This window comes from Dendrobium catenatum, unplaced genomic scaffold (genome assembly GCF_001605985.2).
Source record: "Dendrobium catenatum unplaced genomic scaffold, ASM160598v2 fragScaff_scaffold_407, whole genome shotgun sequence".
Taxonomy (NCBI): Eukaryota; Viridiplantae; Streptophyta; class Magnoliopsida; order Asparagales; family Orchidaceae; genus Dendrobium; species Dendrobium catenatum.
In genome coordinates this window covers 281,338-295,207 of record NW_021318869.1, presented here as the reverse complement: position 1 = coordinate 295,207, position 13,870 = coordinate 281,338, and the positions used below count along the sequence as shown (strand labels likewise).

Sequence of the window (13,870 nt, the reverse complement as noted above, 5' to 3'; positions counted from 1 at the left end):
ATCACATATAAACTTTTTACTAGTAGAAAAAGTTACCTTATAGTTATCAGTCATTGTGACATTGTTTCCCTTTCTGATCCAGCTTATCCTGCATGGATGGGTATGCTTGGGTGTTTTTAATTGGAGAGTTTTAACGACATCGACGGAAATTAAAATTTTCTTTCCGCCGCTATCAACGAATATATCACAAACTTTGTCGTTAATAGCGCACTGCGTCTTGATGATGACATTATGTTGTGTGTTCGTGGGTTGCCGCAGAGTTAGCATGACTTTTGTAAAATGTAGGACAATAATACCTCTTCATTACTTTGCAAGTCTTCAACCTCGTTGCCAAGTGGGCATGCAGTGTCCTTATCTTTGATCTTCTTGTCGTCGAGTTGTACTCGATATTTATTGGGGGCATTCATTTGATTTATGCTCGGGTTGAAAACATCAAAAGCACTTAGGTGGTTCCGGTTTGGCATAAATGTTGTCTATGTTGTGTTCAACCTAAGGACGTACTTTCAATTCCATATTAGTGGTCGGTGGAGTCGAAGATTGGGATTGAATGTAGTCCGACTTGCTTTGCTTGAGTAGCCACTTTACCAACTTCCATATGCTGCTTGATAACATGTTTATGAAGCATCCTACTCCTGGGATTTAAGTTGAGATACTTTTCATACTTATAAGCAAAGTTAATGACTTGAGAATGAGCCCAAATCCTTCCTATATAGTGTGCTACCAATTGTTGATGTCTCATTGAGATGGTTATGGGCACTAAGCCGATAAAACTCCTCCTTATAGGCACTAACAAATTGACTGCCTTGTGAATACTTGTGATATCATAGATATAGCGTTTGCTCGTAATCAGATTGCTTCATTGTTGCAAATTCTTGGCATTGTTCTTGCGTCTATATGCTGAGCTTGAGTTAATTAGATCCGCCAAGCGTCAATGCCCCCTTTCAATTATAGGTTAACATATTTGGCTTGCTTCTTAGGAGAGATTTCTATGTACTTAAAAATACCTCTACGACCCACTCTTAATTGAGATGGTCTTCAATGTGCAAGTGACCATCAACGAAAGGTCTTATTTTAACCTTAAAATTGTCATGATTGTGATTGTGGAAGTGATTTCTCCTTGTTATATTCTAAAATCGGAGTTAGATATGTAGGCTCGTTGATAAAGGAGGCGCTCTTCGTCGGAGTCGAGAAATTGTTCCCGAACTAGTTTATCAGTTTGTAGAGGACGAAGTAGATCCCGATGAATCACAGTAGGTTCGTCTATCATCGGAGTGTCAAAGGGGCAATACCACCATTCTTAAGGGTACAAAGCTCTTGCGGCATTTCAGCAATAAAGAGCTGGAAATATGTTGTTAGCAGTTCCAGCCATTGGCCTTTGACGGCATGCGCTTCACAAAATTAAGTCTTTATTCCACTATGTGAGGTCGGTTATATGAATCCTTTTTTATCTAGTGTGTCATGTTAAGGAGAAATAATTATGTGTGGAGACCAGACGAAGAACGCCGTTCGGAGACCAACCAGAATGTGCCACGTCAGCAGTACCGACCAAGCGGTGACGTGGCGCATTCTGGTTGGTCTCCAGATGACGTTCGACTTCCGCACAGAATAATTAATCCCTATTAAGAGTCAAATTCTCATTTAAACCTAATAAAGAAATGTCATTTCTAATATTTTCTTATCAAGTCTTTTTAGGTTTATCTCTACTTTTTTTAACATAAGTCAAATCTATTTCATTTACTCTCCTAATAGGATAAACGGATCTATATAATCTATGTTTTTTTTTTTTTTACAATTAAATTTTAATTAAATTTAAATATAATCTATGTATGAAAATTGAGGTGGTAAGAAAAATGAGGTGTTAGAGTTTATAGAATCTGACACCTCAACTGAGAGTCTATCTCACTTCATACCCAAAATAGATATTAAGTATTTTTGGGGACGAAATGGATGGGGATGCTCCAATGAATTTTAAGTGTTGAATTAAGATTGTTCTACCTGATTCTACCACAGAAGTCTGCTACATCTTCTCAACCAAATGCAAGGAATGTTGATTCAAAGATTTTTTTTTTTTTTTGAGAAACTCATGTAGAGTAAATTTTTAATGATATTTATTAGAGAAGACATTAGGGCTGCAAGTGAACCAAGCGTTCAACGAGCTACTCGATGCTCGGTTCGATTAAAGCTCATTTGTGATCGTAAGGTTTTAAAAATTGGATTGAGCATTGAGCTTGAAAAAATAGAGATTCAATGGTGGTATAAGTGAGCTGAGTCAGCTCCAATTTGACTCATTAATGAGCTCATAAGTTGAGCTTATTGAGCTACGAGTTCGAGCTCGAGTTCGAAAGCTTGTTGAGCTGCACGGTTAACTTAGAATATATTTTTAAATAATTTAATTAACAATATATAATTTATTTTAATATTTTTAAATTAACTTTATATTAAAAATAAAAATTCTAAAAACAAAATGAACAAAATAGTTTCAATTGATTATTGCTAATTATATGCATAAACAATTTTAAAATTAAATCGAACCAATCATAGTTCCAGTTCACGATTGAATTGGTCAAACTGTCCATCCAATCCAATTTTTAATACCATTAACCTTCTATTTTCTTTTCCATTATTTTTTTCCCTTGCAAAAGACTGAAAACCAGTGTAAGGGTGTTCATTTTTCATCTATATTATCAAAAGTAATTATCAATCTAATTCATCAAATTTCTCAATTATTCAGCTCTCAATCAACAACTTAAATTAACTTAATAAAAAAAATCAAATAATATCACATTTCAATTATAATTCATATTTATAATAAAAAAATTTCTAAATTAAATTTTTTTAAATTTTACCAAAGTCTACATCTCTAATTCTTTCTAGCACCATCAGTTATTCAGAATTCATTAATCTTGCTCAGTGCATAACGGAATGCCTAATTTAGTGAAATGCCCCAAGTCACGCTAGTTAACCCGGGTAAAGGAACGGATGGTAGCGTCTCATTTTAGTCCCACATCGCCTAATTTACAGAAGCGCCTCCCGCTTTTGCCTATTTAATGAAAATTGCAAAGCCGTTGCTCCATACTTACCTGGACGGGGTCTTAACGGGTGATCAGCAATGCCTGTGGCCTAGATTAGAGGTCTTCATTGCACTTTGAAGATGCTCTGATCTACCATCTGCCCAAGTGGCAGAGTGGACGTCATAATTTGTGTTAGGGGGGTTCGCGTACGCGCGGCCCCTACCAATGAAATTAAATTTTTTTTTAAAGCAAGTCTAATAGAAATATTTTTTTATATAGTGGTATTTATTATATAATTAAATGCAAAGAAATAATTTTAAATAATTAAAAGTAAATTAGCTAAAATCATTTACATATATTTAAATTTTGAATGCAAAGCTCTTATTTGTTAATAAATTCATTAATTTCTTTGAATATAAGATCTAAACCCTGATAATTTTTAAAAGAAAATTAATTTATAATTAATTAGGTAAAAGCAAAACCAAAATAAAAAATTTATGAGTGATGCTTGGGATTATTTGACATCTTAGGTCGTCTTGGATAATCTTCTATATAGGTTATCTATCTAGCATCTTGGAGCATCGTTCGGTCGGCGCCAATCGTCAACTGTCATCACTACTATATATTTTTTTAATTAAAAAAGAAAGCAAGTCGTTAGATCGGATATAAATGTGATTATAAATAAGATAAATTATAAACTTAAATATATAGTTTTTTTTAAAAACGAAAAAATTTTATTCTTCAATGAACGAATTTTATGGCTCACTAAACTTTTTAATAATATTTTGAAAACTAAAAAGATGTCAGATCATTGGAGAATGAGTGTGTTAATTCCTATTTTTAAGAATAAAGGTGATGCACATGAGTTAGAATTATAGAGGAATTAAGTTAATGTGTCATAATTTAAAATTATGGGAGTGAGTTATGGAGCGTAGGTTGCGACATGATACTAATGTTTCTCAAATTCAATTTGAATTCATGCCGGGTAGGTTTACTATGGAAGTCATACATTTATTGAGAGGTTTGATGGAGAAATATAGAGAGAATGAGGATCTACATATGATATTAATTGATTTAGAGAAAGCATATGATAAAGTTTCAAGATAAGTGCTATGGAGAGTTCTTGAAAAGAAATGAGTTAATGATACTTATTGTTGTGTCCTGGAGTATTCGCGGCGATAGAGAAATATATAATTTAACATCTTAGCATTGTACTAAGATCTAGTACTCAATCTGATAAGTGAGAGGGTGTAGCGTTCATAAGAGACACTAGAGTTTTTACATGAAAACCCCTAAAAAAGGGAAAAAACCACGGGGTCTAGCCCAATTTGAATGAATCCACTAGTATTTACAGTCGATTACAAATGAGGCCCTTCTTAGGGAGAAGGCATTGGCTTGATGTTACAAATGTACGTTATATAGAGCGCATTACATGGTGGGAGTTACAATAATCAATATAGACATGTTTTTTTGGTTGTAAGGGCCATTGTAGGTGATGGAGGTCGGAAGGACCGTAGTCGGCAGGAGACTAGGGTCAGAAAGACCGTTGTCTGGTGATGGAGGTCGGCAGTATTATGTGAGAACTCTGGCATCAAGTGGTTTTCTGGTGGAGCTCAAGGCCTCAAGTAGTGGTCCAATGAAAGTCCTGGCCTCAGGTGGTGGCCTGATGGAGCACAGGGCCTTAAGTGGTGGTCCGGAAGAAGTTCGGGTCTCAGGTGGTGGTTCGACAGAGCAACGGCGTCAGGCGGTGGTCCGGCGGAGGTGAGGGCCTCTAGTGGTGGTCTAGCGGAGCAAGGGCATCAGGCGATGGTCAGGCGGAGGTGAGGGCCTCAAGTGGTGGTCTGGCGGAGCAATGGCGTCAGGCGGTGGTCCGACAGAGGTGAGGGCCTCAAGTGGTGGTCCAGCGGAAGTCCGGCGGTGGTTGAGGAAGGCGAGGGCCTCAAGTGGTGGTCCGACGATGGTTCGGCAGTGGTCCGGCGAAACTACAACGGTGGTCAAGGAAGGCGAGGGCCTCAAGTGATGGTCCGGCGGAGCAATGGCGTAGGCAGTGGTTCGGCGGAGGTGAGGGCCTCAAGTGGTTGTTCGGCGGAGCAACAGCGTCAGGCGGTGGTCCGGCGGAGATGAGGGCCTCTAGTGATGGTCCGGCGGAGCAACGACGCAGGCGGTGGTCCGGCGGAGGTGAGGCCCTCAAGTGGTGGTCCGGTGGAGGAACAACGTCAGGCAGTGATCCGGTGGAGATGAGGGCCTCAAGTGGTGGTCCGACGAAGGTCCGGCGTGGTCCGGTGAAACTCCGGCAGTGGTCAAGGATGAGCTTCTTCCTTCTCTTCTCTTCTTCTCTTCTTGCTTCGATCTCTCTCTTTTTTCCTTAGGCTTAGGGTCCTTTTTCAAGAGGAGAGGGAGCTCTATTAATAGATTTTGAGAATGGCATGACCCGTAAATAGATGGAGGATCAAGGGCAAGTTGGGAGTGGTTGGATGGACGGCCGTTGTTGAATCCCTTGATCATGAACCATTTGATGGACATTTGAATGCCTTAGTGATGTTGGAATTCAGTGATCTTGGTCTTGTTGGATTCTTCTCGTCGAGCCGCTTGATTCGAGTATAAGCTTGTTATGTTTAGAAACCGTTTGGTAATCCAAATTGTGGTTCAAACCTTCCAACAGCGCTTCAGGTCCTTGATTTGGACTGATTTGGGCTCTGATTGGGTCGAATTTGGTGTCGTTGGGTTCGTATTTCCGAGACGCTCAGTTCGACTATAAGTTTTTTGAAATTGGAGTTCATATGCTCCTAATTTTAATTTCGGAAGTTTCCAACTTGATTTTAGTTTGAGATTCGTGCCCGATCAAGATAATTTTTGGAGGACGTATCACTTATATTCAAATCATTAAAGAAATGTATGCATGAGCTATTACTTGTGTTCAAACACAAGGTGGTTTGACCAAGTATTTTCCTATTTTGGTTGGATTACGTCAAGGATCATCCTTAAGTCTATATCTTTTTGATTTAGTCATGGATGTTCTCACCAGACATTTGCAAGATGATGTACCTTGGTGTATGTTTTTTGCTGATGATATTCTTCTTGTTGATAAGACTAGAGAGGGAGTTGAAGATAAACTCAAATTATGGAGGTCAACTTTAGAGTCTAAAGTTTTTCGCTTGAGTATATCTAAAACTGAATATATAGAGTGCAATTTTAGTAGCAATAGACCTAGTGATGGGATTGTGACTTTGGGCGATCAAGTCATTAATAAGAGTACATGTTTTAGATATATTGAATCTATTGTTCAGAGTGATGATGAAATTGATGGGGATATTATCAGCATAATTCAAGTTAGATGGTTGAAGTGGAGGAATGCATCGGGCTTATTGTGCGATAGAAAACTCCTCCTCAAACTTAAGGGAAAATTCTATAAGATGGTGGTGAGACCTGCAATGCTTTATGATGTCGAATGTTGGCCATTACAGTTGTTAGCACAACTTACGACTTTTTTTTTCTTTTTTCTAATATTTTTTGTTTTTTTTTGTTTTTTAATGAATGATATTATTTTAAATTTTTAAATACCAAAAAAATAATTTAACTATTTGTTTTTATCTTTTAATTTTTTTTATTTTAATTATATATTATATATATCATAAATGATTTTTTTAATAAATGATACTATAAATAATTTAAAAAATCAGAAATAAATTTGAAAGTATATATAAATTTATAAATTTACTAATTTAATTTATTACTTTTACTAAGACATAATTTAGTAATTTAAATATTTATTAGATTAATCTAATTTGTTAATTTTACTAATTTAATTTATTTTCCTTTTTCAATGGGATAGTTGTTTATAAAGAAAATGACTTGGGCTGACGCCAATCTTTTTGAAAGAAAATGACTTCTCAATTCGCCCCAGTCGAAACCCGGGCGCACCTGGTAGGCTCGACTAGCCCGACCAACACACCTGGCATGCCATTGAATGTAGCCACAAGCTTTAGCTTTGTCTAATTTAATAGTGTAACAGTGGAGCCTATTTTACTAATTTGAGATAATTTTATCTAAAGATTTAAGTTAAATCTATTGCACATAATTTTACAAAAAATTTAATCACATACTTTGAATAAAGCTATAAAAATCCAAAGTCCTAAATGATAAAAATAGAGGACTACATTGAATAGTTGACCTTCAGTATAAAATTTCATGTCGAGAACCCAAATAAACACCAAGATAAAGCTCTCAAGGTGCCGATGATGACAGTCAAAATGCTCTCAACAGAGATATTAACTCGAATGAGCAGCAAGGATGCGATGCTAGAGAGAAGCATAAGAGGGTTTGGGCTTGTTGTCTTCCTTTTCAGCTAAGTGCCTAAAAATTACAGCACTTCCTTCTTTTTCACTTGGTTTGGATTGCAGAAAAATGAAGGAAAGGAAACAAAAAAAACCCAGTTATTATGTGTGACTATGAATCTGCACTTACTGATTTTTTCATTTCCACAAGTCAATTTTCCTAGAAATCCATATCATAATATATCCAGTACTTGAATAATCAAACTTCGAAGAAATTTATCAATAAAATATGAACCAACCAATCTTTACAGTTCATACAGCTACGATAACTGTTAAAATCTTGAATGCTTCTTGCGAGAGGAGGGAGAGGGAAGGGGAGAAGGAGATCGAGCAGTAGAACTCAAATCTTTATTTCTTAGTCATATACATTATTACATCCTATAGCTTCTATTTATAGGCAACAAATAACTACACCAATGACAATATAAGCCATTTAAGAAACTAAAGAAAGTACAATCCTAAATCTTTGATCAATATCCAACAATAACATTGAGAAATTAATGGAGTTTCTTCAACTCGAAAGCTGTATCCATCTCTACATAATGCATGGAACATCTAAGCATCCTATCTTATCTTAACATCTAGGAGAGTGAAAAATTGAAAGAAGGAAAGCCAAAGAAAAGAAAAGAAATGAGTCTATTAAGTATGTTGGTTGGGTAACGTTGGTGGTGGAGATGTCCTAAATGCATGCTTTCTGCAGCGTTGGAAGATACCATCATAAAGGAGATCAAACTGCACTCCAGCTCTCTCTCTGTTAATTATGAAGAAGATGTGATCGGCTTCAATGATCTTGTAGTACCTGCATGGGACCAACACTATCCAAGTTTATTTCATGTTGATGAGTTGGAAGCTAGCCTTATCAAGTTAATAAAAGTTGATAGCATGTTAATGAAAACTGTCAGAATATTAGTGAAGTCTGTTAGCATGTTAATAGTCATCAGAACTTGCTAATAAAGTTGTCATCTTGCTAATGAAGAATGTCTAATTTCTTAAAGGATTCATGTCATTATTATTCGACAAGTTTTACGCTGGCTGCGAAGAATGTCTAATACATCAAAAAAAAAAAAACTTTTTTTTTTTAGGCTATTGCTTTGGCAAGCATAGCATTTTTCCTTCAAAAGTGGTTGCTTAAGGGCATCTCCAACAGAAAATCCCATTTTTCACTCCAAAATGCAGTGAAACTAAAAAATGTCGTGATTCATCGAACTCCATTTTGCGCACTTCTACGAAGGCAACCGTCTTTCTCCTCTTTCGTGCGTTTCTTCGGCAAATCCGGTTGAGACAAAAAATCACATAGGTGAACAGTGAAATACCAATATTGGCGTCACACTGTTCACCCTCCACCGATTAGCGATTTTTTTGCCTTTCGAATGGAGCAAACCAGCTACACCTTACAGTCATTTGGAGTTCGGCTGGAAATGCCCTAAGCACATGAAATTGGTGTTCTCTTGCATTTGCTTTCTTTTCTGAAAAAAAAAAAAGTGATTTTGCGAGTATCTAATGATTAGTAGCATCAACCACTAAGGAAGCATGTCAATTTTCTGGCAGCTGGAGCTGGCCCAGTACATTTTTTCTATGATAGCTTGCATTTAACTGAAGTGCATGCCTTGATTTGTTCATTTGCCATCTCCTTTTCTGCTTGCATTTTATTTAATAAAACTAGATGAATTAACTTTGGTTGTCAGAGTAAATAAGCTGCAGAACATTTTGCATAGAAGATAAAGTGACTTAATTAGAAATGTTTAGGCAGAAATACGAGACCCGTGAATTGAGGGATTTTATGATTCTAGAAGTTCCTTTAATTTCCTCTATTCCAAGTTCCTGAGATCTTCTACTGTCAAAAGTTGAAAGAATTGTATTCTACCTGATAGTGTTCTTATGCTAGCTGATTAAAATGATCAAATTCCAGATTTAGTCCAATAATTAGTACTAAAAACTTCTAATATGTTTGCTAATATAACCAAAATAGAACAAAAAAATTTATGATACTTGAGCTAAGACGGAACAAAACGCACCATAAGCCAGGCTGAAGAGGGAAACACTCTGAATCATCCACAACAAGATGGGATGGGTGCTCCACAGGGAATCGAGGATGCGTCATAGATATTGTGTTTAGAGCTCCATCATTATGCTCCCAATCCTCATCTCTGCCATGATTTTCACAGTAAACTCATCAATCAAAGTTTCCACAGAAAAAACCTTATAACAATCCAAGTATCAACTCTTACATCTGCAATCCAACTCACCTATATCCCTTGTAAGGCAAGGGCAAGTTAGCCGGGCGCCGCCACATGGTCATTTGGAGAACTCTAATGAAAAGCAATGGGTGAATTCCAAAAATGCTAGAAGGAACAGTGATTCCCATGAACTTTTTAGTCATTTTGGTTGCATAACTGAAGTAGTAAGTGTTTGGGAATGTTCTGAGTGTACTGTTTAGCTTGATTGTGCCTTCTATAGTAAGATCTGGCAGAATCCAATCACCAGTAGCAAAAGGTCCACTGTTTCCAAGGAGAAGATCTATAAGTCCTAAAATGCCAGTTTTCGTCCACTCCATGTTGAAGTGATCGAATCCGAAATTGTAGTAGTTTTTCAGCCATGCAATGTTAAGCCAGTCATAGATGATGACTCCAACCCGAGAAATCTGAAGCAGGCATATTGGTTTCATCAGCATCCAATTCTCAGGCCTGTAAGTTGACAGTTTATAAATAAGAATCTGATCGCAGATTTTCGCCTAAAATTGATCGTTGAGTTTCGAAACTTACTGCATTCCATCAAAGTAAGTTCTTGTGGTTCCATTCAGTGCTCCAGATAAGGAAGTCACACTCAGAATCCAGTCTTCAGAGGTGTTCTCATAACCTTCAAATTCCTTGAGTCATAACATCAAACAGTTTGAGTACTATTGTTTGCTTACCATGCTGAAACATAGAATCAAGACTAAAGAGCGAAAATCTGAGAACAATACTAAATTCTCAAGACTAAGAAACCATCTTTGCTTGTTTAATTAACAATATTTTGCTTCATTAGTTCCCCTCAATGCTTATTCATGAAAATTTATACAAAGAATGATCTAAGACTGAAATTAAATACAATTTGCTTTGATTGAGTAGCTAGCTAGTACCTTGTCAGATAGCATTTGCTGTAAAACACGAATGACCTGAGCCCCTGCTGAATGACCAACAAAGTGAATTGGGTGATGCTCGTCCCAGATAGCATAGTTCCCTGATTTAGACAAGTAAAAAAGGTTAACAAAATTACATACCAGCAATATTAGACAAGAAGGGACTAACAATCTTAAATCCTACCTTGTTCATAGATTTTTCCAAACTGTGAGTGGCCATAGATCTTGCTGTGTTCTTCTCCATAATCCACTTGCCCTCCCTTCAAATAATAGAACAGTTCCCTAGCCCTGAAATTCATTAAAAAAGTCCAATCTTTATGAACTCGTCATCATCATAAAAAAAAATTGTACGTTTTTGACCAATAAGATACCTATCATGAATGCTTGTTAGAGAGCCAAGGTCAGGTACAAGAACATGACCATCCTTCTTCTCTGCACCTGCAAAGTAGGAGAGACCTCCAAGCCTCTACAACACAATCCAATTCAACATGATTAGTTTCTCTTCAGACATGGATTTGGATGAGAAAAAGTGGGAATAAAAACTCACCCCTTTACCAAATCCAAATATTCCATGAACCAATACGATTGGTGGAACCGAGCCATCAATAGTTGCCTCCATTGATGGCTTTCTTCCACTGATTTCCTCCACTGAGGCATTAAAGCTTGTTGGTCGAAAGAAGCTGGTTAGAGCCTGTGAGAGATCCCAAGCAACGGCTGTGCTGAATATGTAAAGCCCAAAGAGCAAATGAACTATGGAGCTCAGGAAGAGCTCGGTGAGACTGAGAAATCCCAAGAACTTTGGCATTGAGAATCCCAACTACTACTGCTGCGACAGATTGGCTAAAAAGTTGAAGGAAGAAGAGAGAGAGAGAGATGGGATGTAAATGGAGTAAGGAAAGAAGGGTGTTTGAAGCTAATACTCCTTTGAAAGAGGAAGAAGAAGAAGGAAGAAGAAGCGTGTGAATGCAAGAAAGCTGAGCAAGTACTATTTGACATAATATATTAATCCGAAGAAGTCTTGTTGGCTAATTCGACGCGGTCTACCTTCTTCTCTGTCTGACAACTTCTCGACTCCTCCTCGCCATGTTCTTCTCGTGCCCATTGATTCAAATAATCTATGGTTCTAATAGATTCTCCTTAATTTCAATGAGTTAAAAAAGAAAAAAAAGTTAAGATAGAATTTTTATAATTAAATTATGATGATTAGTATTAAAAAGCATTAATTAGCACTTTATAATAGAAGAATAACATAGAGATTTTAATTTATATATCTCATAATACACAAAAATGAAGAAATATGTTTGCTATTTTAATTCTTGAAGAAATATATCTGAATACGCTCAAAATTTGAAGTGACAGAATTAAAAGAGTTGATTCAGCATATATAAGCGATCTTTTGAGCAAGAAATTAAGTGGTCTCTCTATTCTTAACAAATTACTCTTTTACGGCGATTATTATTTGCTAGTTATGATTCCCGTTTGACCTGCCCCGATCATGATCAAGTCAAGTGAAGAGTTGAATGTGGCCGCCAATTTAATCACTATTGGGTGTCATCCCATTACCATCAGGTCATCAACAGTAGTTATCAATTAGTTGGCTGGCTTGAGTATGTTGATCGGATCAACCCAATATAGAGATTGACTAATCACTTATCAACTATGTGACAGAGTGATATGATGTATTTCTTGTTTATAAAAATGAAAAATATTCAAAAAAAATTATGAAAAATGATCGAATTATCCATTTGAAACATTTAACTCTACCTTTTTTTTCTCTTATCTTTTAACATTGGTAGACTAAGACATTCCAAAGTTAGAAATTTATAAAGCCTTGATTGCTAATAGGGCCACTAGATGACCTCCTATGTGCTACCAAACTTGCAAGATGTTTACCATTTGTCATCTCTTGATATTCTCACCAATCAATGTCCTACTCATAATAATTGCCATTGGCTTTAGTCATTGACAAACATAGGCAAACAAACATCTTAATCTCGATGCTTATCAACACCTTTCACCAACTAGTAATATCTGTGAATTGATATCTTAGGTTTCATTTGGGACGATTTTTTTATTGCTTCTTAAAATAATTTTTTAGTACAAAATTTAAAATTTTTGAACTAAACTTTAAGAAGCAGTAAGAATGTCGTCCTAAATGAGGCCTTAATCTCAATGACAATCATCTCATTCTCTAACAACATATGTTGTCGCCCAACTATCGAGTCAATAAATGTAGATAAATGTCCCACTCTCAAAACTAGACATTACCTTTCCCTATGCCTTCCGCTCATTTACATAACAATAATAATGATCATTTTTTTATATGTAAATCCCTCGTTAATTTATCACAAAGATGATTAAGCTATGAGAAGAAAAAATTAAGCATAATCTAATATAAAATATATTAGATTTGTGTTGAGATTAGTGTTATATATGGCATTCTAAATCGTACTAATCTTAGAGTAAATTCAAGAACTTTGGTGCACATTCAGGTACATTTTACAACAATTTTTTTTCTCATAGCTTCAACATATTGCCTTTTGAGGTTTAGGCTTTGTTTGGGGTGGCTTTCTTGCTTCTTCATAAAGCAGCTTTCTAGTAAAAAAAAATTAATTTTTTAACTAAAAAACTGCTTTAAGAAGCAGCAAAAAAGTCATCCCAAACAAAGCCTTAGACTTCATTTGTGATTGCTTTCTCATTGGTTTTTAAGGCCTCGTTTGGGACGGCTTTCTTATTACTTCTTAAAGTGGCTTTCTAGTTCAATATTTTTAATTTTTGACTTAAAAAGCGGCTTTAAGAAGCAATAAGAAAGCTTTCACAAACAAAGTCTAAGTTGATATAGAAAAAGAGGATTTTTCAAGTTGTTGTAGAGAACAACTTTCTAAAATAAAATTTTATTAAAAGCAATAAAAAAATAGTGAACAAATAGAAATTGTGGTTGCATTTTGAGCAAAGCACTGCTAAAGCTGTCTCAAACCAAGCTTTAATCAGGTGATCAAAATATCTTAACCAAAATCTAGATATGATGGGTCTAATTACCGTTGGATCTGCGTTGTGATTACTCCAGTCATTAAATCGTACATGTAACGTTAATCTCAATGCAGATTCAATAATAATAATACTATCATAATTAAAAAATTTGAACCAAGCTTTAATCATGTGATCAAAATATCTTAACCAAAATCTAGATATGATGGGTCTAATTACCGTTGGATCTGCGTTGTGATTACTCCAGTCATTAAATCGTACATGTAACGTTAATCTCAATGCAGATTCAATAATAATAATACTATCATAATTAAAAAATTTGACTAAGACAAAGAAAAATTACATTCGGCTTAAATTTGTTTTATTGTCATGTCAACTATATCAAGTTGTTTAAAAAAAAAAAAAAAAAAAAAAAAAAA

At 35.8% G+C, this 13,870-nt stretch overlaps 1 protein-coding gene and 1 non-coding gene across 2 annotated transcripts; one reads left to right on the top strand and one right to left on the bottom strand.

Moving 5' to 3' along the window:
• Positions 1-3,072: 3,072 nt before the first annotated feature.
• Positions 3,073-3,234, top strand: LOC114579470. The gene has a single exon (XR_003700470.1). It is a non-coding gene; the product is annotated as a U1 spliceosomal RNA (small nuclear RNA).
• A 4,475-nt stretch (positions 3,235-7,709) lies between these two features.
• LOC110107444 (lipase) lies at positions 7,710-11,558 on the bottom strand. Its single transcript, XM_020837710.2, has 8 exons — positions 11,011-11,558; positions 10,835-10,929; positions 10,648-10,751; positions 10,464-10,564; positions 10,108-10,211; positions 9,592-10,029; positions 9,361-9,492; positions 7,710-8,144 (listed from the first exon to the last, which is right to left on the bottom strand). The coding sequence occupies exons 1-8, from the start codon at positions 11,266-11,268 to the stop codon at positions 7,985-7,987; spliced, it is 1,392 nt and encodes a 463-aa protein (XP_020693369.1). The 5' UTR covers positions 11,269-11,558; the 3' UTR covers positions 7,710-7,984.
• Positions 11,559-13,870: the final 2,312 nt, after the last annotated feature.